Source organism: Conger conger, chromosome 13 (assembly GCF_963514075.1).
Source record: "Conger conger chromosome 13, fConCon1.1, whole genome shotgun sequence".
NCBI lineage: Eukaryota > Metazoa > Chordata > Actinopteri > Anguilliformes > Congridae > Conger > Conger conger.
The window spans coordinates 1919618-1942906 of record NC_083772.1 but is presented as its reverse complement, the minus strand read 5'-3'; the positions used below and the strand labels follow the sequence as shown (position 1 = coordinate 1942906).

Below are 23289 nucleotides of genomic sequence, written 5' to 3'. Positions count from 1 at the left end.
TAATATATATATATTTATATATACACACATACAATTTATTATAGACAGTACACATTTATTTGGAGTTGTTTGTTACAAATGAAAAATGAGAAAGTTGTGCAACATATAAAGGTCATTTCTAACCTGTCTCCACTTTTGGGTTGAAATAACAATAGTGAACCATATATTAAGCAGCTACTCAGTAATGAGTATAACTCTTACACATGTGACTCGTAGCTGTTCTGTCATATTCTGCTATATGGCCAACATAATATTTCCCAGTTGATTTCTGGAGTGTTGGATCTGAGGCCTACATTTGGGGAACCCCCAGGGACTCAGGAGGAATGGGGCTGCCTGTAAGATGGACGCCTACCAGGGGTGCAGGCCATGAGACAGGCAAAATCTCTCTCCTTGAGTTCCCTCCACATGCCGTCATCCTCCAGAGATTTGGGCGCGGAAGCACTGTCACTCACCCAGACTGTCCCGATTTCACCTAGAATAAAACACATTTACACACACTTTCAGCTAGAATAACACACATTTACACACACTTTCAGCTAGAATAACACACATTTACACACACTTTCAGCTAGAATAACACACATTTACACACACTTTCAGCTAGAATAACACACATTTACACACACTTTCAGCTAGAATAACACACATTTACACACACTTTCAGCAAGAATAACACACATTTACACACACTTTCAGCTAGAATAACACACATTTACACACACTTTCAGCTAGAATAACACACATTTACACACACTTTCAGCTAGAATAACACACATTTACACACTTTCAGCTAGAATAACACACATTTACACACACTTTCAGCAAGAATAACACACATTTACACACACTTTCAGCTAGAATAACACACATTTACACACACTTTCAGCTAGAATAACACACATTTACACACACTTTACAATAATACATTCGCGCACACACTTTCCTCTAGAATAACACATTCACACACACTTTCCTCTAGAATAACAAATTCACACACACTTTCCTCTAGAGTAACACATTCACACACACACACACTTTCCTCTAGAATAACACATTCACACACACTTTCCTCTAGAATAACACATTCACACACACACACACACACTTTCCTCTAGAATAACACATTCACACACACTTTCCTCTAGAATAACACATTCACACACACTTTCCTCTAGAATAACACATTCACACACACTTTCCTCTAGAATAACACATTCACACACTTTCCTCTAGAATAACACATTCACACACACAAACACACTTTCCTCTAGAATAACACACACACACACACACTTTCCTCTAGAATAACACATTCACACACACTTTCCTCTAGAATAACACATTCACACACACTTTCCTCTAGAATAACACATTCACACACACTTTCCTCTAGAATAACAAATTCACACACACTTTCCTCTAGAGTAACACATTCACACACACACACACACACACTTTCCTCTAGAATAACACATTCACACACACTTTCCTCTAGAATAACACATTCACACACACACACACACTTTCCTCTAGAATAACACATTCACACACACTTTCCTCTAGAATAACACATTCACACACACTTTCCTCTAGAATAACACATTCACACACACTTTCCTCTAGAATAACACATTCACACACACAAACACACTTTCCTCTAGAATAACACACACACACACACTTTCCTCTAGAATAACACATTCACACACACTTTCCTCTAGAATAACACATTCACACACACTTTCCTCTAGAATAACACATTCACACACACTTTCCTCTAGAATAACACATTCACACACACTTTCCTCTAGAATAACACATTCACACACACAAACACACTTTCCTCTAGAATAACACACACACACACACTTTCCTCTAGAATAACACATTCACACACAGCATACCCCCTCTGCACGCCTGGATCACAATGACTTTGGGTTTGTTGCGCAGCCCAGCACAGTTCTCTGTGTTGAGGTGTGTGAAGATATTGTCAATGAGGAAGAGGTTATTTTCCTGGGGGTGTTTAGGGTTATAGTGGATCCCGCAGATGGCATCCCTCTTTCCATGGGACATGATCACCACAAACGTGCTGTCCGACTCCAAATGGGCCTGATGCTGAGAGAACCCTTTGACAGCTTCATTGATGTCCTGCAAACACACAAATGCAGCTTACTGCACACATAACCAGGGACATCAGCGACCGCTTGCTACAGACCGTGACATCAGCCTGACTGAAGCCATACGCTTCTTAGTTCTATAAGTTCAGGAACGTGGACTTGACCCATTTCTTCTCCAAAAAGGATGTTCTCGATAAAGACACAGTTCCCACCCTTCCCCAGTGAAGTTCTCAGCCACATGTCCTGTATGTAGATGCACTGTGAAATATGAGTGAATTATCAAAGTCCATATGAGTCCAATAGGTACCATATATATATGCTGTAGGAGTCGATTTCACAAGGATCCTTTAGCTATGTGTCTCCTGTGTGTATCATGGCAGCCAGGCGGCTGTGTCTCTCCTGTGTGTACCTGGGCAGACAGATCCCTGTGTGTCTCCACAGTGTAGTCCAGTGCTTTCAGTTGTTCCTCCATGTTTTCTACATCTTTTTCGGCCCCGCGCCTCTCAGACAGGTGGTCAAACTTGACATTGTTGATGAGCAGAGCCATGCGCTTGCGCTGACCCTTCTCCTTCATGGGGTAAATCTGATGGAACAGGAAACCAGAACCGCCGTTAAGTTAAACAAGAGCAACCTGCACATCATCACTACACTGTTCATCACGCTGTGCCATCACCTACACAAGATCATCATGGTGTAAAAATATATCTGAACCCTCAAAATCACCAGCTGGTGTTGTTTTTTATTATTATTATTATTACAGTAGACACCAGAGGTGTGAATCGTCATTCCAGGGTCGCATGTATTTTTGGATTTATTGGAAATAACTACATCAATTACAATATTTTTTTTTCATTATCTGAAATTTTAACATTAACTTGCTCAGGTGTGTCCCAGGTAAAATATTTTCTTGTGGTCTAATCTATGATTGAACTGGCTAGTTAGCTCAACAAGACTGGTTCACATGCAGTCTCTGGGAATTGGGGTTTACGAACCCTGATATACACAAGATCATAACAAAATAAAACGTTTGCACTGGATTTTTAAGGTGGTCTAAAAGGCTGAGCAGGATTCCCCAGCTGCGGCCAGTCCTGACGAAGTTCACTGGGCCAGTGAGCTCATACCTCAGCCCCCTCCTTCTCCAGCAGGGCCTTCTTGAACTGTGGGGTGCAGGGGATGAGCACTGCGCTAGGCTCCTGCTGAGATGGCGAGCAGGTCACCTCCTGCTGAGGGAGCGGGAGGGACAGCTCCGATGGGGCTGAAAACACACAGCAACACAGGCTTCAGCTACATACCAGAGCTACTCTCAGCAACCTGCACCTCCTCCTGCTGCACTGTGTGTAATGAACCTGCACCTCCTCCTGCTGCACTATAGTGTAATGAACCTGCACCTCCTGCTGCACTGTGTGTAATGAACCTGCACCTCCTCCTGCTGCACTGTGTAATGAACCTGCACCTCCTGCTGCACTGTAGTGTAATGAACCTGCACCTCCTGCTGAACTGTAGAGTAATTAACCTGCACCTCCTGCTGCACTGTAGAGTAACAAACCTGCACCTCCTGCTGCACTGTGCAATGAACCTGCATCTCCTCCTGCTGCACTGTAGTGTAATGAACCTGCACCTCCTGCTGCACTGTGTGTAATGAACCTGCACCTCCTGCTGCTGCACTGTAGTGTAATGAACCTGCACCTCCTCCTGCTGCACTGTAGTGTAATGAACCTGCACCTCCTCCTGCTGCACTGTTGTGTAATGAACCTGCACCTCCTGCTGCACTGTTGTGTAATGAACCTGCACCTCCTCCTGCTGCACTGTAGTGTAATGAACCTGCACCTCCTGCTGCACTGTAGTGTAATGAACCTGCACCTCCTGCTGCTATGCCTGTAATGTACTCTTTCATCTCACTTAACTCTCATTCTTAACTTTATCATCCTTAAACAACATATTTTCTGTTCCTCTACTTAACTATATTGATGTCCTTGTACAAAAAGTCACTTTAAAGTCTTAAAGTGCAAAATATTAGTTGGAATCCAATCATACTAGTAATCATTTTACAACAAGAACATAATAATAATAATTATAATAATAATAATAATCATAATCATAATGATAATCATACATTGCAATTCATTTTAATCCATCATGTTTGCAAGTTGTCTTTTCAAATTTGTATTTTTTTCAGTTGGCTAATCTGAATTGCCTTTAAGATTATGTTGTTATGTTGAATCGATAATTCGGGATTAACTGAGATGCGCTTGCTGCACGTCAGACGCAACACGGAGATCACCTTCCTCAGCACGCACTCACATGGCGGTGCAGGTGGCGAGACCGGGCCCAGGTTCAGGAGCTCACACAGGTCAGGGTCTCGTTCCTGCAGCCGGGAGATGAATTTCCCACTAGCCTTCGGGCCTCGCTTTCGCACTTTATCCAAGAGGCATCGTGCCTTATCTGCTGTGCTTTTGTTCTCCTCGATCACAGCGTCCTTTTCTCCGTCGTTCAGAACCCTGTCCTGCAAAAGGTCATCCAGCAGCTGCAAGAGCACATGGCTCGATACTCTCTCCACCAACTCCTTCCTCGCATCGAATAGCAGTTTATCTGTTCAAGCGCGAAGAAACAGACATTGTATTCAATTCATTTAAGTTATCAATAACCCTAAATAAACATCTAAATCAAAATTTTAACTGTTCTTTTCGATACGACTTGCTCGCTATGTAAGACGTTGTTCAAAAAACAGGTACGATTGGCATAACCGGTTCCTTGGTTTTTATATTAGCTAATCCCTTCAGGAAATGTCCATTGTGACGCCATATGACACATTTATTAGTTTTCCTCCGAATTAGGTCTATATTCGTGCGAAAAAGGAGATAGCGACGGCACCATTTTTCAGGTTTTTGGGAATATAGCTACACAGGAACGTTACATTTATAGCCTATCGACACTGAAACTGAAAGTTGTAACTGAAAGTGAAAGCCGTAAGCCACACTGCAATTTTTCAACTAAAAATCGGTATTAAAACGAATAGGATTGAGGCCCGAGGCGTCATGATAATTATTCGCATGTCTACTAGTTATAATCCATTTCTGTAAAAAATAAAAGACTTCCACTTGGATTCTATGCAACAAGTTTTCTGTACGATCGAAACGTGACAATTGGCTGCGTAAAGGTTACGTTGAATATTTTCTTACCTGCCATTCCCTACAGTAGTCTATGTAGAAGAACTTGACTTCAATGGTCAATGGTGTATTTTACGAATTTGCAGTCCAAACTGCAAATTATATAAATTATATTTACGCAATGTAACAAATTCAGGAAAGTTCTGAGGTCTGTGCAACCCGCGAATTTAATATGATAGCTACTGCACATTTCAGGAAACTAGCGTCTTTAAGCTTTGATTGGCTCTGACTTCTGCGCTTGGTGGATGACATGGGAAAGTGCCATAATATGACATTACGTTACATTACATTAATGGCATTTGGCAGACGCTCTTATCCAGAGCGACGTACAACAAAGTGCATACCCATAACCAGGGATAAGTGTGCTGAAAGACCCTAGAGGGAAGTACAATTTCAACTGCTACCTGTACAACAAAGATAAGGACCAGGGCCTATTTGATTATTTTATTTTATTTTTTTAACAAACAAATTAACAAACAACAAAGCAAAAGTGACCAAACACTTAATTAGCCAAACAGTGCTTACCTAGCCAAACTAAAAATACTGATACACAAAAAAGTAAATCACAGAACAACAACGATTAAGGTTCACAGGGAGGTAGGGAGGGACGGGAAGAGGTGCTGCTTGAAGAGGTGCGTCTTCAGTTTGCGCTTGAAGGTGGGAAGAGATTCTAGTGCACTGTAGTTCTGACCTCAACGGGGAGTTTGTTCCACCTCCGTGGAGCCAGAACAGACAGTAGTCGTGAGCGTGAGGTGGAAGTTCGGAGAGGGGGAGGTGCCAAGCGGCCTGTGGAGGCTGAACGAAGAGGTCTGGCAGGGGTGTAGGGTCTGATGATTTTTTGTAGGTAAGCTGGGGAAGACCCCTTAACTGCTTGGAAGGCTAGCACGAATGTTTTGAATTTGATACGAGCCATGACAGGCAGCCAGTGGAGGGAAGTAAGCAGAGGGGTGATATGTGAGTATTTGGGAAGGTTGAAGACCAGACGAGCAGCTGCATTCTGAATAAGTTGGAGGGGTCTGATGGCAGATGCTGGGAGGCCAGCCAAGAGGGAATTGCAGTAGTCCAGGCGGGACAGAACCATCGCTTGGACCAGGAGCTGGGTCGAGAAAGTTGTATAGGAAGAACCTGCGTGACCGGGTCACCGCCACAATGTTCTCGGAGAGGGACAGTCTGCTGTCCATCACCACGCCGAGGTTCCTTGCATTGGGTGATGGCGGAATTGTGGTATCCCCGAGGGAAATGGAGAGATCCAGATGGGGAGAGGTATTAGCAGGGATGAATATCATTTCAGTCTTACCTGGGTTGAGATGGTGGTTGTCCATCCAGCTCTGGATGTCACTCAGGCAAGCAGAGATATGGGCTGAAACCTGTGTATCAGATGGTGGGAACGAGATGAAGAGTTGGGCGTCGTCCGCATAGCAGTGGTAGGATAGCCCATGTGCAGTGATCACAGGGCCAAGGGAACGAGTGTAAAGAGGAAAAAGAAGTGGACCTAGGACTGAGCCCTGGGGAACTCCTGTGGCAAGGGGCCAAGGTGTCGATACCGTACCAGCCCAGACAACCTGGAAGGAGCGACCAGAGAGGTAGGACTCAATCCAGTCCAGGGCTGTGCCACAGATGCCCGTTGCTGACAGGGCGGACAGGAGGATGGAGTGATCCACAGTGTTGAAGGCAGCAGAGAGATCTAGAAGAATGAGGACAGAGGAGAGGGAGGCTGCTCGTGTGGCATGGAGTGACTCACTGACGGAGAGGAGCGCGGCCTCTGTCGAGTGGCCCGATCTGAAGCCAGACTGATGGGGGTCTAGCAGGTTGTTGTTAGAAAAGAAAGAAGAAAGTTGAGTAGAAGCGGCTCATTCTATGGTTTTAGAAAGAAAAGGAAGAAGAGATACCGGGCGGTAGTTCTGGATGATGGAGGGATCCAGATTTGGCTTTTTTAGCAGCGGAGTGATGTGGGCCCTCTTGGAGGATGCTGGAAAACAGCCAGAAGACAGGGAGGAGTTGACAAGGGAGGTGACAAATGGGAGAATGTCAGGTGTGATAGTCTGGAGAAGAGAAGAGGGGATAAGGTCAAGGGCACAGGTTGTAGGGCGGTGAGAGAGCAGGAGTTGAGAAACATCAGAGTCTGCAAGGGGGGAGAAAGTGGAAAAGGAAGGGATGGGCCTAGAGGGGGGGAAGGGCACAGAGAGGGGGGCGGTGGTTGTAAAGGAACTGCGGATGTCTGTGACCTTCTCATCAAAAAAATCAGCAAAGTCATCAACAGCAAAGGAGGACTGAGGTGGAGGAGGCGGTGTGTTGAGGAGAGAGGAGAAAATAGAGAACAGTTTCTGGGGCTTAGAAGTGGAGTTCTGAGTTTCTGAGTTTGTGTTTGATAGTATTTTTTGATCGTATTTCGGACATTGGTCCGAAGCTTCAAAATGTTTTAGCGACATAATGAAGCACCATACACACTGGGCACCGTATTAGCTAGCTAGCAACCCCTGACACAGACAGGAGAATCAAACTGAAGTAAGTTATGTTAGCCATCTATCTAGCTCTAGTTAATAACAACTGTAATTTAGCCTACATTGCTCAACCTAGCTCAACGTGCATTGGCATTTTTATTTTCCGATTCGTATTACATTTGACTACAAAAAAAAGAAAAAAAGAAATTAAAACATTGAAATAGGGTGTCTCAGTGGCGCAGCCTGTAGAGCACTAAACCGCATGCTCATTCCTTCGCGCTCGTCAACGGATAGTTAAGCTTAACTTCCACTAACTTTTCCCATTCATTCTCAACGGTACTTCTTAACACTACGGATGCAATATATTCTTGGCCACACGTTGATATCGCGTCGCTAAACGAATGACGTCTTTTCAGTGCGGATTCCTTAACTATACGAAATCGCCTGGCGCGAATCATTTCCATGGGCGCCGACGCACGTTTCGGTAAGTCTATCTAAATAATTATTTTACTACTAACGGCTCCGTGAATGATATTGATGTTGTTGAGGTATTCCCACAATATCTTCAAGAAAATTGCCCGTAGTTTAATCAGTTACAGTTATCAGTTAATGTATTATTATTTTGAATGTCCAAATTGTCGCCTCACAGCAAGGAGGTTCTGGGTTCGAATCCCCGTCGGCCGGGGCCTCTCTGTGCGGAGTTTGCATGTTCTCCCCGTGTCTGCGTGGGTTTCCTCCGGGTACTCCGGTTTCCTCCCACAGTCCAAAGACATGCAGGTTAGGCTGATTGGAGAGTCTAAATTGCCCGTAGGTATGAGTGTATGAGTGTGTGAGTGAATGGTGTGTGTGCCCTGCGATGGACTGGCGACCTGTCCAGGGTGTATTCCTGCCTTTCGCCCAATGTATGCTGGGATAGGCTCCAGCCCCCCTGCGACCCTGTTGAGGATAAGCGGGTTCAGATAATGGATGGATGGATGGATGGATGGATGTCCAAATTGTCAGTTTTTTTATGTGGGAAAATTACAGGTAAATGGGATAATGTCTCTGCATGTCTGTTTCTCAACGTCGTAGCCAGCTACATTAACATGCTATCACATTAGGGTGTAAAATATCACCGTCATTAATAGTATTGGCAATTTGTATCAACGTTTGATTCACTGTGCCATGACGGCTGAGACATAAAATTATTATTATTGTTACTCTTATTTCACTGCTATTGTAAAAGCAATAAGTAGCGCCAATGCCAATTGTTTATGTCATAGGCCTAACTTACTGTCATTCAGACATCTTATTTTGGTATATATTCCTTTATTTACCATTAATATATTATTGTTGTTGTTGTTACCTTGGCCATATTATGTAGTTGCCCAGGTAAGTAATTAAATAATAGAGCAGTTTCCACAATAATTATATAATACAATATTTACACCTATGTTACCTTAAATTATATGAATGTACAGTACATTTGTCTTTATTTAGTACAATAATGACTGTAATGCCAGGCATTACAGTATAATTAGGCACACAGTATAATTAGTACAGGTCTCTTGGTTAGTTTCATCCTAACTAATGTTACTTTGATATCTCCAGATTTTCTCCCAGGTAGGCTACAGGTGTGCTTCCAAAGAGGTCTGTGAAGTCCTTGGCAAAATCAGAACAATATCAGTACTTAACACCAGTCCTGAGAAGCTTCAGGAGACCCAGCTGTTTTGGCAGCATCTGACTGTCGGGGGAGAGGCTGTGTGTGTGCCAGTTGTCACCTTCCCTCCTGCCCTGGCTATTCCAACTTCCCCAGTCCCAAGCCCAGTCTCCTTTAATACCTATGCATATAAACCCTGCTAATATTGTTACAAACAACAATATATAGTTATTCATTTATATTTTTGTTGCTGTTGTTGTGTTTATATGTTCATAAGAATTGTGATATGCAATGCCCTCCGTAATGCTTGGGACAAAAACATTAATTTAGCTCAGTACACCACAATTTTATATTCATAAACAAACGATTCAAGAGTATTAAAGAGATTATTAAAGAGTATATCTATACATTCTGGTTCCATCATGTAGACATGACAGCACTTGTTATACATAATCCCCCATTTCAGGGCACCATAATGTTTGGGACATATTTATGTGATGTAAATTATAGTCATGTTTATTGCATATTTTCTTATGCATGACTGATTGAAGTCTGTGACCCACTGAGACATTACTGGAGTCTTCTGTGGACAGTAGTCTCTGACACATCCACGCCTGCCTCTCTCCCCCCCACCCCCCTCTCTCTACAGAAGATGATGTGTGCTGGGATCTGCTTGGCTGTGGTGTTGGCCGTTCTCATCATCGCACTGGCTGCAGGCCTCAGCTAGCCAGCCTGCGGCATTAATCTGACAGACCAGACCAATCAATCCCCGTCTGGCTCGGTGACTCGACCCGGCTGCTGGACCTCGTCTCCAGCCGCTGGACTGCCTACCGCACTGTGTGTTGTGTGCAGCCACATGCAACACATTCTACTGTGACTCCAAGGAGTCACAACAGCGATGGCCGCTTTCCTTCTGGAACGAGCGAATGATTGAAGCCGCTGTTGATCTGTCCACATGAGGGTGAGCGCTCCAGGCTCTCTCCTCTACCCCCCTCCATCTCCTCTACCCCCTCCATCTCCTCTACCCCCTCCATCTCCTCTACCCCCTCCATCTCCCTGACCCCCTCCATCTCCTCTACCCCCTCCATCTCCTCTACCCCCCTCCATCTCCTCTACCCCCTCCATCTCCCTGACCCCCTCCATCTCCTCTACCCCCTCCATCTCCCTGACCCCCTCCATCTCCTCTACCCCCTCCATCTCCCTGACCCCCTCCATCTCCTCTACCCCCTCCATCTCCTCTACCCCCCTCCATCTCCTCTACCCCCTCCATCTCCTCTACCCCCTCCATCTCCTCTACCCCCTCCATCTCCCTGACCCCCTCCATCTCCTCTACCCCCTCCATCTCCTCTACCCCCTCCATCTCCCTGACCCCCTCCATCTCCTCTACCCCCTCCATCTCCTCTACCCCCCTCCATCTCCTCTACCCCCTCCATCTCCTCTACCCCCTCCATCTCCCTGACCCCCTCCATCTCCTCTTCCCCCCTCCATCTCCTCTACCCCCTCCATCTCCTCTACCCCCTCCATCTCCTCTACCCCCCTCCATCTCCTCTACCCCCTCCATCTCCCTGACCCCCTCCATCTCCTCTACCCCCCTCCATCTCCTCTACCCCCTCCATCTCCCTGACCCCCTCCATCTCCTCTACCCCCCTCCATCTCCTCTACCCCCTCCATCTCCCTGACCCCCTCCATCTCCTCTACCCCCCTCCATCTCCCTGACCCCCTCCATCTCCCTGACCCCCTCCATCTCCTCTACCCCCCTCCATCTCCCTGACCCCCTCCATCTCCCAGACCCCCTCCATCTCCTCTACCCCCTCCATCTCCCAGACCCCCTCCATCTCCCTGACCCCCTCCATCTCCCTGACCCCCTCCATCTCCCAGACCCCCTCCATCTCCTCTACCCCCTCCATCTCCCTGACCCCCTCCATCTCCCAGACCCCCTCCAACTCCCTGACCCCCTCCATCTCCCTGACCCCCTCCATCTCCTCTACCCCCTCCATCTCCCCTACCCCCCTCCATCTCCTCTACCCCCTCCATCTCCCAGACCCCCTCCATCTCCCTGACCCCCTCCATCTCCCTGACCCCCTCCATCTCCTCTACCCCCTCCATCTCCCCTACCCCCCTCCATCTCCTCTACCCCCTCCATCTCCCAGACCCCCTCCATCTCCCTGACCCCCTCCATCTCCCTGACCCCCTCCATCTCCCAGACCCCCTCCATCTCCCTGACCCCCTCCATCTCCCCTACCCCCCTCCATCTCCCAGACCCCCTCCATCTCCCTGACCCCCTCCATCTCCTCTACCCCCCTCCATCTCCCTGACCCCCTCCATCTCCTCTGCGTCTCCTTCTCCTCCCGTCCCTTCTTCCAACTCCACTGGTGATGTATGCTGCTACTCCTAAACTTGTTTTTAGTGAGTGCAGGATATGCAGAGAGCATATATTTTAATCTTTGAAGTAACCACTCCAGCTGTTCTGTGCCGCTACTTGCAGCCGTTCTCTCTGGCATTTCTCCCAGGGAGCACAAGAGAAGCTCCCCTGGTTAAATTTAGGACTGAAAACGTAACAGTAAATTTGGCAGATTTGAAGCCCTCTTTGGGTCGATCTGTGCGGTAGAGCCTTGGAGAGGTTGGAGGCCGCAGACTGCTGGTGGAACGGCTGGTCCTGGTGCAGCTCCTGCTTGTGCCATGCAGCCCATGTGCACTTACACGCTGTTCACCTCCAAACTCAACATGCAATCAGCCCATGTGCACTTACACGCTGTTCACCTCCAAACTCAACATGCAATCAGCCCATGCTGTGGGGCAGGGATGAATCCAAATCCGGCCCTGGTTTTCTTTCCTCCCTGTTAATTTGTAGAATAATTACTGCTACTGATCTGCCAGACTGGTTCACACTGGACTCCCAGCTAAAGGGAGGGTGGAAAACCAGCGGTTCTTGGCCATTGGGGACTGACATTTAGGAACATTGTCGAGAGGAGAAACGTGTTGTGAAGGCTCTGAAGGGGCAACATTGGCTCAGGTGGTAAGAGCAGTCGTCTCATTGGCTCAGGTGGTAAGAGCAGTCGTCTCATTGGCTCAAGTGGTAAGAGCAGTCGTCTCATTGGCTCCGGTGGTAAGAGCAGTCGTCTCATTGGCTCAGGCGGTTAGAGCAGTCGTCTCATTGGCTCAGGCGGTAAGAGCAGTCATCTCATTGGCTCAGGTGGTAAGAGCAGTCGTCTCATTGGCTCAGGACGTAAGAGCAGTCATCTGACAGTCGGAGGGTTGCTGGTTTGATCCCGCCCTGGGTGTGTGGAAGTGTCCCTGAGCAAGACACCTAACCCCTAAATGCTCCTGTGTGTGAGTGTGAGTGACATCATACCCTCTGATTCTGGAAGTGATTTATGAATATCTGCTCAAAGTTATTATGTTTTCATTTATGCCTGGAACTGAATGTGATAAACTAGCTGAAGTACATGATTACATAGGGACTGCTCTCTCTCTCTCTGAAATGATATACGAATATCAAAGAACAAAGTAATATATAGTTTCTTCGACATATGCCCGTAATTGAATTTGTTCAAAACAACACGTTTTTAACACACCTCCATGCCTAATGAAGGACTCATTTTGTGTTACTTGCTGCACAGTCTGTGTTAATAAGGTCTCTCTTTGCAACAAATACATTGTATGTTTGTAATACAAAGGTAGTAATTCTGACACACAATGCATAAAAAAGAAAAACAAAAATAGTTACATGAAAAGCATGTTGGATATTAACACGTGCAAGGTCTGTTTTACAACTCAGAAGCGCACAGATATGCATCAACAAGAACAGAACACACAATTGTGTGTGTATGCTGGCATTGTGCAGAGTCATCGGTTTTCCTATGCTTGCTCGAAGCCCAACAAATGCAGCGCTGTGATTGGCCAAAGCCCATTAGACACCTGCTTCCAGAGAAGCACATCAGACATCAGACATCTCCCCACCCCACGACACGCCCAATTCTCTCTCAATCTGCAGTAACAGCAGTAACAGGTTCTTCTGCCTGGGCATATGAGAGGGCTGCTGGTTACTCTCTCTCTCTGTCTCTCTCTCTCTGTTTCTCTCCTTCCCTCTCTCTCAATCTGCAGTAGTAGTAGCAGCAGCAGCAGCAGTAGCAGCAGTAACAGCAGTAGTAGTAATAGTAGTAGCAGTAGTAGCAGTAGTAGTAGTAGTAGCAGCAGTAGTAGTAGTAGCAGTAGCAGTAGTAGCAGCAGTAGCAGCAGTAGTAGCAGTAGCAGTAGTAGCACTAGTAATAGTAGCAGTAGTAGTAACAGCAGTAGTAGTAGCAGTAGTAGCAGCAGCAGCAGCAGTAGAAGTAGTAGCAGCAGTAGCAGTAGCAGTAGTAGTCGTAGTAGCAGCAGTAACAGGCTCTTCTGCCTGGCAGTGCTGTCTGCAGTGCTTTGACGTACACGCCTGTAGGGGTCCTCGCACGGGACTCCAAATTATGTAGGGTCCTCGCACGGGCCGCCAAATAACGCAGGGATTTTACTCTCTACGAAACCGGGGCGCCAGTTAAACGTTGTGTAGCAGTATAACTGCAAAAAGTAATCAGTCTCATAAAATTACTATTATCAGGAATATCTAACCACAAATTTAGTATTTTAATTAATAATTAAAATAACCAATACTAATGATTAAACATACCGATAACCTGAAGGTTGGAAGTTCTTCGAAAGACTGCTTTAACTCGGCTCTCATGTCTATGCGATTCCAAAACGGACACCGGGGTTTAATAAAATATATTTATTAAACAAACATACAAACACATAACAGATAAACTAACGGGAAGTTAGTAAGGAAATTTAGTTTGGTATGTGTGTGTGCGTGTGTGTGCGTGTGTGTGGCGCGCGCAAGCGCGCGTGTCGCTAGAGTTCTGGGTGTGGTAATGAGTTAGAGTTAGCTGTGAGAAGGGACTACTTGCGTAGTTTTACTCTATATATGCGCAAAAGACGGCGAATCAATTCACGTACATATATATGTAGCTAACCAAACACATTACAATGGTTGGATGGTAAATATTGAAACACAGATTCACAAAAACAGTTAAGACTAAACTAAACACTGGCTATGCCTGAATGTTTGTTTTCTTACTGAGTCCATACGCATTGCTGGATCCAAAAGACATGCTGTCCTTGTAGAAGCGGCGATGGTGCTGTGAATGGTGTCCGGGAGAGATGCGCAGGCTGGGGTGTTCCCGTCTTAGCAGCGCGTTGTCGTCTGATCCGCTGGTCCTTTTCCAGGTGTAAAAGTTCGTTGCTGTTTCGTTGTTGAGCTTTATTGGGGTAAACTGATGTAGCGTTCCGCGTACAACAATTTCCACTCACTATAGGCCACGTAGTTACCGCGAGGTAACTGGGTGTGTCCGTAGGCCTGGTAGTGCGCTGTGCAGCATTCAGCCTCTGTCCGAGTCTCGGAGCAGATGAGCTGAAGCGACTGGCCAAAAAGGGTGCGTCGAAGAGAAGAAGCAGAAGAAGAAGCAGAAGAGCCAGAAGAGAGATCCCAAGAACGTGTCTTGCTCTTATACGGGACCGTTTATTGCTCCCGCCATTACGGGATTGGCTGAACCAAGTTAGACGTCATTCGTGGTGGACGTCGCAGAATTTTCCTGTGGGAATGTGGAAGTTGTAGTCCCTACACGCCCCTTCCAGCAAGTATAACACAGCAGGAATAGGATATTTTATCTAAATTATTATTGACAACAATATGCAATATTTCAAATATACATGATACCCTCTGATACCTATGATATTCATTGTAAATGTCTATAATACTACTGCATATGCAATGTTAAAATGAAAGACTTTAAGTTTTTTACCTCTAAAGGAAATGATATATGAATATATGCTGAAAGTTTTTACTTTATATCTCCATGGAATTGAATGTCACGTTTCATGTTTGTCATGTCATGTTTTATGTTTAGTTATTGTCTTGGTTATGTTATTGTCATGTCACGTATTATGTCAGTCTAGGATCACCACGTTTTTAGATTTCATGTCATGTTATGTTTAATGTTTAGTTATTGTTACGATTTAATTGTTAGTCTTGCCATGTCATGTTATTTAGTTTATTGTCATTGTTTTGCAAACTTGTTATGTCACAATTTATGTTCCATGTTATGTCTTTCTGCAAACCTTGCATTCCTGCTTTCTCTCTCTCCCTTTCTGTCACTCACACCCTAATTGTTTCAATTTCCCTTGTCTATTTACTAACCTACTAATGCTAGATCAGGATTGGGTAATACTAACATTCTAATCATGTGTTCATGTTACCTTACGTTTCTTGTGCATGTCATTTACTAATTTACTAATGCTAGGGCAGGATAGGTTTATTACTAACGATTACTAATTACCTTGTTAACTTGTCAATCCTCCACACCTGATTTCCATTCTCTTGCTGCTCTCAAACTAATTGTCTACACCTGTCTACACCTGCATATAAGCTCTGTTTCATGTCATGTCTGTGTGAAATTGTTTGCCTCCTGTTTGGCAGTGCAGTGCAGTGCAGTGCAGTGCAGTGCAGTGCAGTGCAGTGCAGTGCAGTGCAGTGCAGTGCAGTGCAGTGCAGTGCAGTGCAGTGCAGTGCAGTGCAGTGCAGCCATTGTCTACCTGTTATGATCCAAGCCTGTTATTGGCCATTGTTTATTTATTTCTGTTTTGTTGACCATCGCCTGCCTGTACCACGATTTTGCCTGCTGTTTTTGTACTTTTGCCCCGCGGAGTAGACTTCGGTCTTGACTCTTGCGCCGTCATCGACCCTGAGCCTGCCTACCGCCCGCCTGCAATTCTGCCCCGCTGACAGCTTTCCTGGCGACCGGACTTCTTGCATGGTGTACCGATTACGACACTGCCTTCTCCCTCGGTACTGTGCTTTGGTTTTCTGGCTGGATATTTACGTGTATGAACATTGCTTGTTTGACTACGCTCTCTGGATATTACCCAAATAAAGCCCTGACGGGACTTTACTACACTACGGTTTCTGAGTCGTGCATTTTAGGTCCAAACCCCCCACACACCCATCTCATTGAATGTGATAAACTTGCTGAAGTACATGATTACATAGGGCCTACTCTCTCTCTCTTTGAAATTATATATTACTTTTTCTTTGATATTTTCTTTGACATATGCCCTCCATGCCTAGTGAAGGACTCATTTTGTGTTACTTGCAGCACAGTCTGTTGAAAAAGTATATCTTTGCAACACATACATAGTATGTTTGTAATACAAAAGATGGCAATTCTGACACAATGCATTAAAAAAAAAGTAGTTACACGAAAAGCATGTTGGATATTAGCACGTGTAAGGTCTGTTTTACAACTCAGAAGCACAAGAAGCATCAATAAGAACAGAAACATTTTGCAGATAGAAAATTGATTTCATTGGACACGTCTCTTACAATTTGTATTATTGGAGCTATTTTATGTCATTAACACAACAAGAGCTGCCTCCAATAACTAATCTGGATAGAGAAAGCAAGCAGTGGACTAATCTGGTTTAACAGAGCAAGCAGTGGACTAATCTGTTTTAAGAGAGCAGTTGACTAATCTGGATTAAGAGAGCAGTTGACTAATCTGGATTTTAAAAAGTGGATTCATCTGGAATAGGCCGGTGAAGGCAGGGATCACAGTCCAGGGAATAAGTAGAACTTCTTGACCAAAGACGTTCTGTCTGTGACTGGCATCTGACGTTTGGAACCGTCAAACTGATACCTAACCTGTTGGAGAAATAAACATGGGAGTGTCACATTAAACTGCAATAACAATTTCTCTACTGTAATTTAGCAGCTTCTATTAGATCAACACAAGTGCAAAGATCAGGGATGAAGGGTTAATCCCAAGAGGCTAATGTGCAGCCCCATTGCACATGAAATAAGAGCAGTAAATCTACCGTAATGAGCATTAAACAAACAGCAGCATGTTCTTTAAACTGAGAGAATCAGGCCTAAGGGCTAGTTTGGGCAGAGCTGGATTAGGGCTCCATCAGACAATGTGCTATTAATACTGGCCTTCCGGAACAGTTCCTCAATATGGTCCTTGTGGGCGTGTGTATTGATGGTCTCCACAAGCTTCTGGATTAAAATGGCTCCTTTGACAGGATCTCTGTAGGCCATGGTGTCTGAGTGGAGACAATGCAGTCAGACCTTTTGATGATATTTATTTATAATATATATATATATATATATATATATACGCACACATACAATTTATTATAGACAGTACACATTTATTTGTAGTTGTTTGTTACAAATTAAAAATGAGAAACAGTTGTGCAACATATAAAAGGTCACCACTTTTGGGTTGAAATAACAATTATAATGAACCATATATTAAGCAGCTACTCAATAATGAGTATAAATCTTACACATGTGACTCGTAGCTGTTCTGTCATATTCTGCTATTTGGCCAACATAATATTTCCCAGTTGATTTCTGGAGTGTTGGATCTGAGGCCTACATTTGGGGAACCCCCAGGGACTCAGGAGGAATGGGGCTGCCTGTAAGATGGACGCCTACCAGGGGTGCAGGACATGAGACAGGCAAAATCTCTCTCCTTGAGTTCCCTCCACATGCCGTCATCCTCCAGAGATTTGGGCGCGGAAGCACTGTCACTCACCCAGACTGTCCCGATTTCATCTAGAATAAAACACATTTACACACACTTTCAGCTAGAATAACACACATTTACACACACTTTCAGCTAGAATAACACACATTTACACACACTTTCAGCTAGAATAACACACATTTACACACACTTTCCTCTAGAATAACACATTCACACACACACACACACTTTCCTCTAGAATAACACATTCACACACAGCATACCCCCTCTGCACGCCTGGATCACAATGACTTTGGGTTTGTTGCGCAGCCCAGCACAGTTCTTTGTGTTGAGGTGTGTGAAGATGTTGTCAATGAGGAAGAGGTTCTTTTCCTGGGGGTCTTCATCGTTATAGTGGATCCCGCAGATGGCATCCCTCTTTCCATGGGACATGATCACCACAAACGTGCTGTCCGACTCCAAATGGGCCTGATGCTGAGAGAACCCTTTGACAGCTTCATCGATGTCCTGCAAACACACAAATGCAGCTTACTGCACACACAACCAGGGACATCAGCGACTTGCTACAGACCGTGACATCAGCCCAACTGAAGCCATACGCTTCTTAGTTCTATTAGCTCAGGAACGTGGACTTGACCCATTTCTTCTCCAAAAAGGATGTTCTCGATAAAGACACAGTTCCCACCCTTCCCCAGTGTAGTTCTCAGCCACATGTCCTGTATGTAGATGCAGTGTGAAATATGAGTGAATTATCAAAGTCCATATGAGTCCAATAGGTACCATATATATATGCTGTCAGAGTCGATTTCACAAGGATCCTTTAGCTATGTGTCTCCTGTGTGTATCTTGTCAGCCAGGTGGCTGTGTCTCTCCTGTGTGTACCTGGGCAGACAGATCCCTGTGTGTCTCCACAGTGTAGCCCAGCGCTTTGAGTTGTTTCTCCATGTTTTCTACATCTTTTTTGGCCCCGCACCTCTCAGACAGGTGGTCAAACTTGACATTGTTGATGAGCAGAGCCATGCGCTTGCGCTGACCCTTCTCCTTCATGGGGTAATTCTGATGGAACAGGAAACCAGAACCGCCGTTAAGTTAAACAAGAGCAACCTGCACATCATCACTACACTGTTCATCACGCTGTGCCATCACCTACACAAGATCATCATAGTGTAAAAATATATCTGAACCCTCAAAATCACCAGCTGGTGTTGTTTATTATTATTATTATTATTATTATTATTATTATTATTATTACAGTAGACACCAGAGGTGTGAATCGTCATTCCAGGGTCACATGTATTTTTGGATTTATTGGAAATAACTACATCAATTACAACAATATTTTTTTTTCATAATCTGAAATTTTAACATTAACTTGCTCAACTTCCTCAGGTAAAATATTTTCTTGTGGTCTAATCTATGATTGAACTGGCTAGTTAGCTCAACAAGACTGGTTCACATGCAGTCTCCGGGAATTGGGGTTTACGAACCCTGATATACACAAGATAATAACAAAATAAAACGTTTGCACTGGATTTTTAAGGTGGTCTAAAAGGCTGAGCAGGATTCCCCAGCTGCGGCCAGTCCTGACGAAGTTCACTGGGCCAGTGAGCTCATACCTCAGCCCCCTCCTTCTCCAGCAGGGCCTTCTTGAACTGTGGGGTGCAGGGGATGAGCACTGCGCTAGCCTCCTGCTGAGATGGGGCTGAAAACACACAGCAACACAGGCTTCAGCTACATACCAGAGCTACTCTCAGCAACCTGCACCTCCTCCTGCTGCACTGTAGTGTAATGAACCTGCACCTCCTGCTGCACTGTGTGTAATGAACCTGCACCACCTCCTGCTGCACTGTGTAATGAACCTGCACCTCCTCCTGCTGCACTGTGTAATGAACCTGCACCTCCTTCTGCTGCTATGCCAGTAATGTACTCTTTCATCTCACTTAACTTAAATCTCATTCTTAACTTTATCATCCTTAAACAACATATTTTCTGTTCCTCTACTTAACTATAGTCACTTTAAAGTCTTAAAGTGCAAAATATTTCATTATTCAAATGTATTCACTTCTGAATTTTGTCCACTATTGTGACAGTTGTGAATTGTATGTCAAGGAGTTGGAATCCAATCATACTAGTAATCATTTTACAACAAGAACATAATCATAATAATAATAATAATAATAATAATAATAATAATAATAATAATAATAATAATAATAATAATACATTGCAATTCATTTTAATCCGTCATGTTTGCAAATTGTATTTTCAAATTTGTATATAATCTGAATTGCCTTTAAGATTATGTTGTTATGCTGAATCGATGATTAGGGATTAACTGAGATGCACGTCAGACGCAACACGGAGATCACCTGCTTCAGCACGCACTCACCTGGCGGGGCAGGTGGCGAGACCGCGCCCAGATTCAGGAGCTCACACAGGTCAGGGTCTCGTTCCTGCAGCCGGGAGATGAATTTCCCACAGGCCTTCGGGCCTCGCTTTCGCACTTTATCCAAGAGGCATCGCGCCTTATCTGCTGTGCTTTTGTTCTCCTCGATCACAGCGTCCTTTTCTCCGTCGTTCACAACCCTGTCCTGCAAAAGGTCATCCAGCAGCTGCAAGAGCACATGGCTCGATACTCTCTCCACCAACTCCTTCCTCGCATCGAATAGCAGTTTATCTGTTCAAGCGCGAAGAAACAGACATTGTATTCAATTCATTTAAGTTATCAATAACCCTAAATAAACATCTAAATCAAAAGTTGAACTGTTCTTTTCGATACGACTTGCTCGCTATGTAAGACGTTGTTCAAAAAACAGGTACGATTGGCATAACCGGTTCCTTGGTTTTTATATTAGCTAATCCCTTCAGGAAATGTCCATTGTGAAGCCATATGACACATTTATTAGTTTTCCTCCGAATTAGGTCTATATTCGTGCGAAAAAGGAGATAGCGACGGCCCCATTTTTCAGGTTTTTGGGAATATAGCTACACAGGAACGTTACATTCATAGCCTATCGACACTGAAAGTTGTAACTGAAAGTGAAAGCCGTAAACCACACTGCAATTTTTCAACTAAAAATCGGTATTAAAACGAATAGGATTGAGGCCCGAGGCGTCATGATAATTATTCGCATGTCTACTAGTTATAATCCATTTCTGTAAAAAATAAAATAAAAGATTTCCACTTGGATTCTATGCAACAAGTTTTCTGTACGATCGAAACGTGACAATTGGCTGCGTAAAGGTTACGTTGAACATTTTCTTACCTGCCATTCCCTACAGTAGTCTACGTAGAAGAACTTGACTTCAATGGTCAATGGTGTATTTTACGAATTTGCAGTCCAAACTGCAAATTATATAAATTATATTTACGCAATGTAACAAATTCAGGAAAGTTCTGAGGTCTATGCAACCCGCGAATGTAATATGATAGCTACTGCACATTTCAGGAAACTAGCGTCTTTAAGCTTTGATTGGCTCTGACTTCTGCGCTTGGTGGATGACATGGGAAAGTGCCATAATATGACATTACGTTACATTACATTAATGGCATTTGGCAGACGCTCTTATCCAGAGCGACGTACAACAAAGTGCATACCCATAACCAGGGATAAGTGTGCTGAAAGACCCTAGAGGGAAGTACAATTTCAACTGCTACCTGTTCAACAAAGATAAGGACCAGGGCCTATTTGATTATTTTATTTTGAGTGACCAAACACTTAATTAGCCAAACACTGCTTACCTAGCCAAACTAAAAATACTGATACACAAAAAAGTAAATCACAGAACAACAACAATTAAGGTTCACAGGGAGGTAGGGAGGGACGGGAAGAGGTGCTGCTTGAAGAGGTGCGTCTTCAGTTTGCGCATGAAGGTGGGAAGAGATTCTAGTACACTGTAGTTCTGACCTCAACGGGGAGTTTGTTCCACCTCCGTGGAGCCAGAACAGACAGTAGTCGTGAGCGTGAGGTGGAAGTTCGGAGAGGGGGAGGTGCCAAGCGGCCTGTGGAGGCTGAACGAAGAGGTCTGGCAGGGGTGTAGGGTCTGATGATTTTTTGTAGGTAAGCTGGGGAAGACCACTTAACTGCTTGGAAGGCTAGCACCAATGTTTTGAATTTGATACGAGCCATGACAGGCAGCCAGTGGAGGGAAGTAAGCCGAGGGGTGATATGTGAGTATTTGGGAAGGTTGAAGACCAGACGAGCAGCTGCATTCTGAATAAGTTGGAGGGGTCTGATGGCGGATGCTGGGAGGCCAGCCAAGAGGGAATTGCAGTAGTCCAGGCGGGATAGAACCATCGCTTGGACCAGGAGCTGGGTCGAGAAAGGGGCGGATTCTCCGTATGTTGTATAGGAAGAACCTGCGTGACCGGGTCACCGCCACAATGTTCTCGGAGAGGGACAGTCTGCTGTCCATCACCACGCCGAGGTTCCTTGCACTGGGTGATGGCGTAATTGTGGTATCCCCGAGGGAAATGGAGAGATCCAGATGGGGAGAGGTATTAGCAGGGATGAATATCATTTCAGTCTTACCTGGGTTGAGATGGTGGTTGTCCATCCAGCTCTGGATGTCACTCAGGCAAGCAGAGATACGGGCTGAAACCTGTGTATCAGATGGTGGGAACGAGATGAAGAGTTGGCCGTCGTCCGCATAGCAGTGGTAGGATAGCCCATGTGCAGTGATCACAGGGCCAAGGGCACGAGTGTAAAGAGGAAAAGGAAGCGGGCCTAGGACTGAGCCCTGGGGAACTCCTGTGGCAAGGGGCCGAGGTGTCGATACCGTACCAGCCCAGACAACCTGGAAGGAGCAACCAGAGAGGTAGGACTCAATCCAGTCCAGGGCTGTGCCACAGATGCCTGTTGCTGACAGGGCGGACAGGAGGATGGAGTGATCCACAGTGTTGAAGGCAGCAGAGAGATCTAGAAGAATGAGGACAGAGGAGAGGGAGGCTGCTCGTGTGGCATGGAGTGACTCACTGACGGAGAGGAGCGCGGCCTCTGTCGAGTGGCCAGATCTGAAGCCAGACTGATGGTCTAGCAGGTTGTTGTTAGAAAAGAAAGAAGAAAGTTGAGTAGAAGCGGCTCATTCTATGGTTTTAGAAAGAAAAGGAAGAAGAGATACCGGGCGGTAGTTCTGGATGATGGAGGGATCCAGATTTGGCTTTTTAGCAGCGGAGTGATGTGGGCCCTCTTGGAGGATGCTGGAAAACAGCCAGAAGACAGGGAGGAGTTGACAAGGGAGGTGACAAATGGGAGAATGTCAGGTGTGATAGTCTGGAGAAGAGAAGAGGGGATAGGGTCAAGGGCACAGGTTGTAGGGCGGTGAGAGAGCAGGAGTTGAGAAACATCT

The 23289-nt window shown here is 45.1% G+C and overlaps 1 protein-coding gene across 3 annotated transcripts in view; it reads right to left on the bottom strand.

Annotated features, from left to right (window-relative positions):
* LOC133108563 (caspase a-like) overlaps positions 1–21402 on the bottom strand; it is a 22533-nt gene extending 1131 nt beyond the window's left edge. The window contains exons 1-6 of one of the 3 annotated variants that reach the window (XM_061218144.1): positions 21207–21402; positions 20330–20617; positions 19557–19642; positions 2527–2700; positions 1905–2148; positions 353–472 (exon numbers count right to left, since the gene is read on the bottom strand). In XM_061218144.1, coding sequence (XP_061074128.1) covers positions 353–472; positions 1905–2148; positions 2527–2700; positions 19557–19642; positions 20330–20617; positions 21207–21213 — 919 coding nt within the window. In that variant the 5' untranslated portion in view covers positions 21214–21402. Of the gene's footprint in view, positions 1–352; positions 473–1904; positions 2149–2526; positions 2701–3238; positions 3373–4418; positions 4707–5296; positions 5507–19556; positions 19643–20329; positions 20618–21206 lie in introns of those variants that run through there. The other 2 variants (XM_061218143.1, XM_061218141.1) reach the window with 2 other exon arrangements.
* Between the last annotated feature and the right edge of the window lie 1887 nt (positions 21403–23289).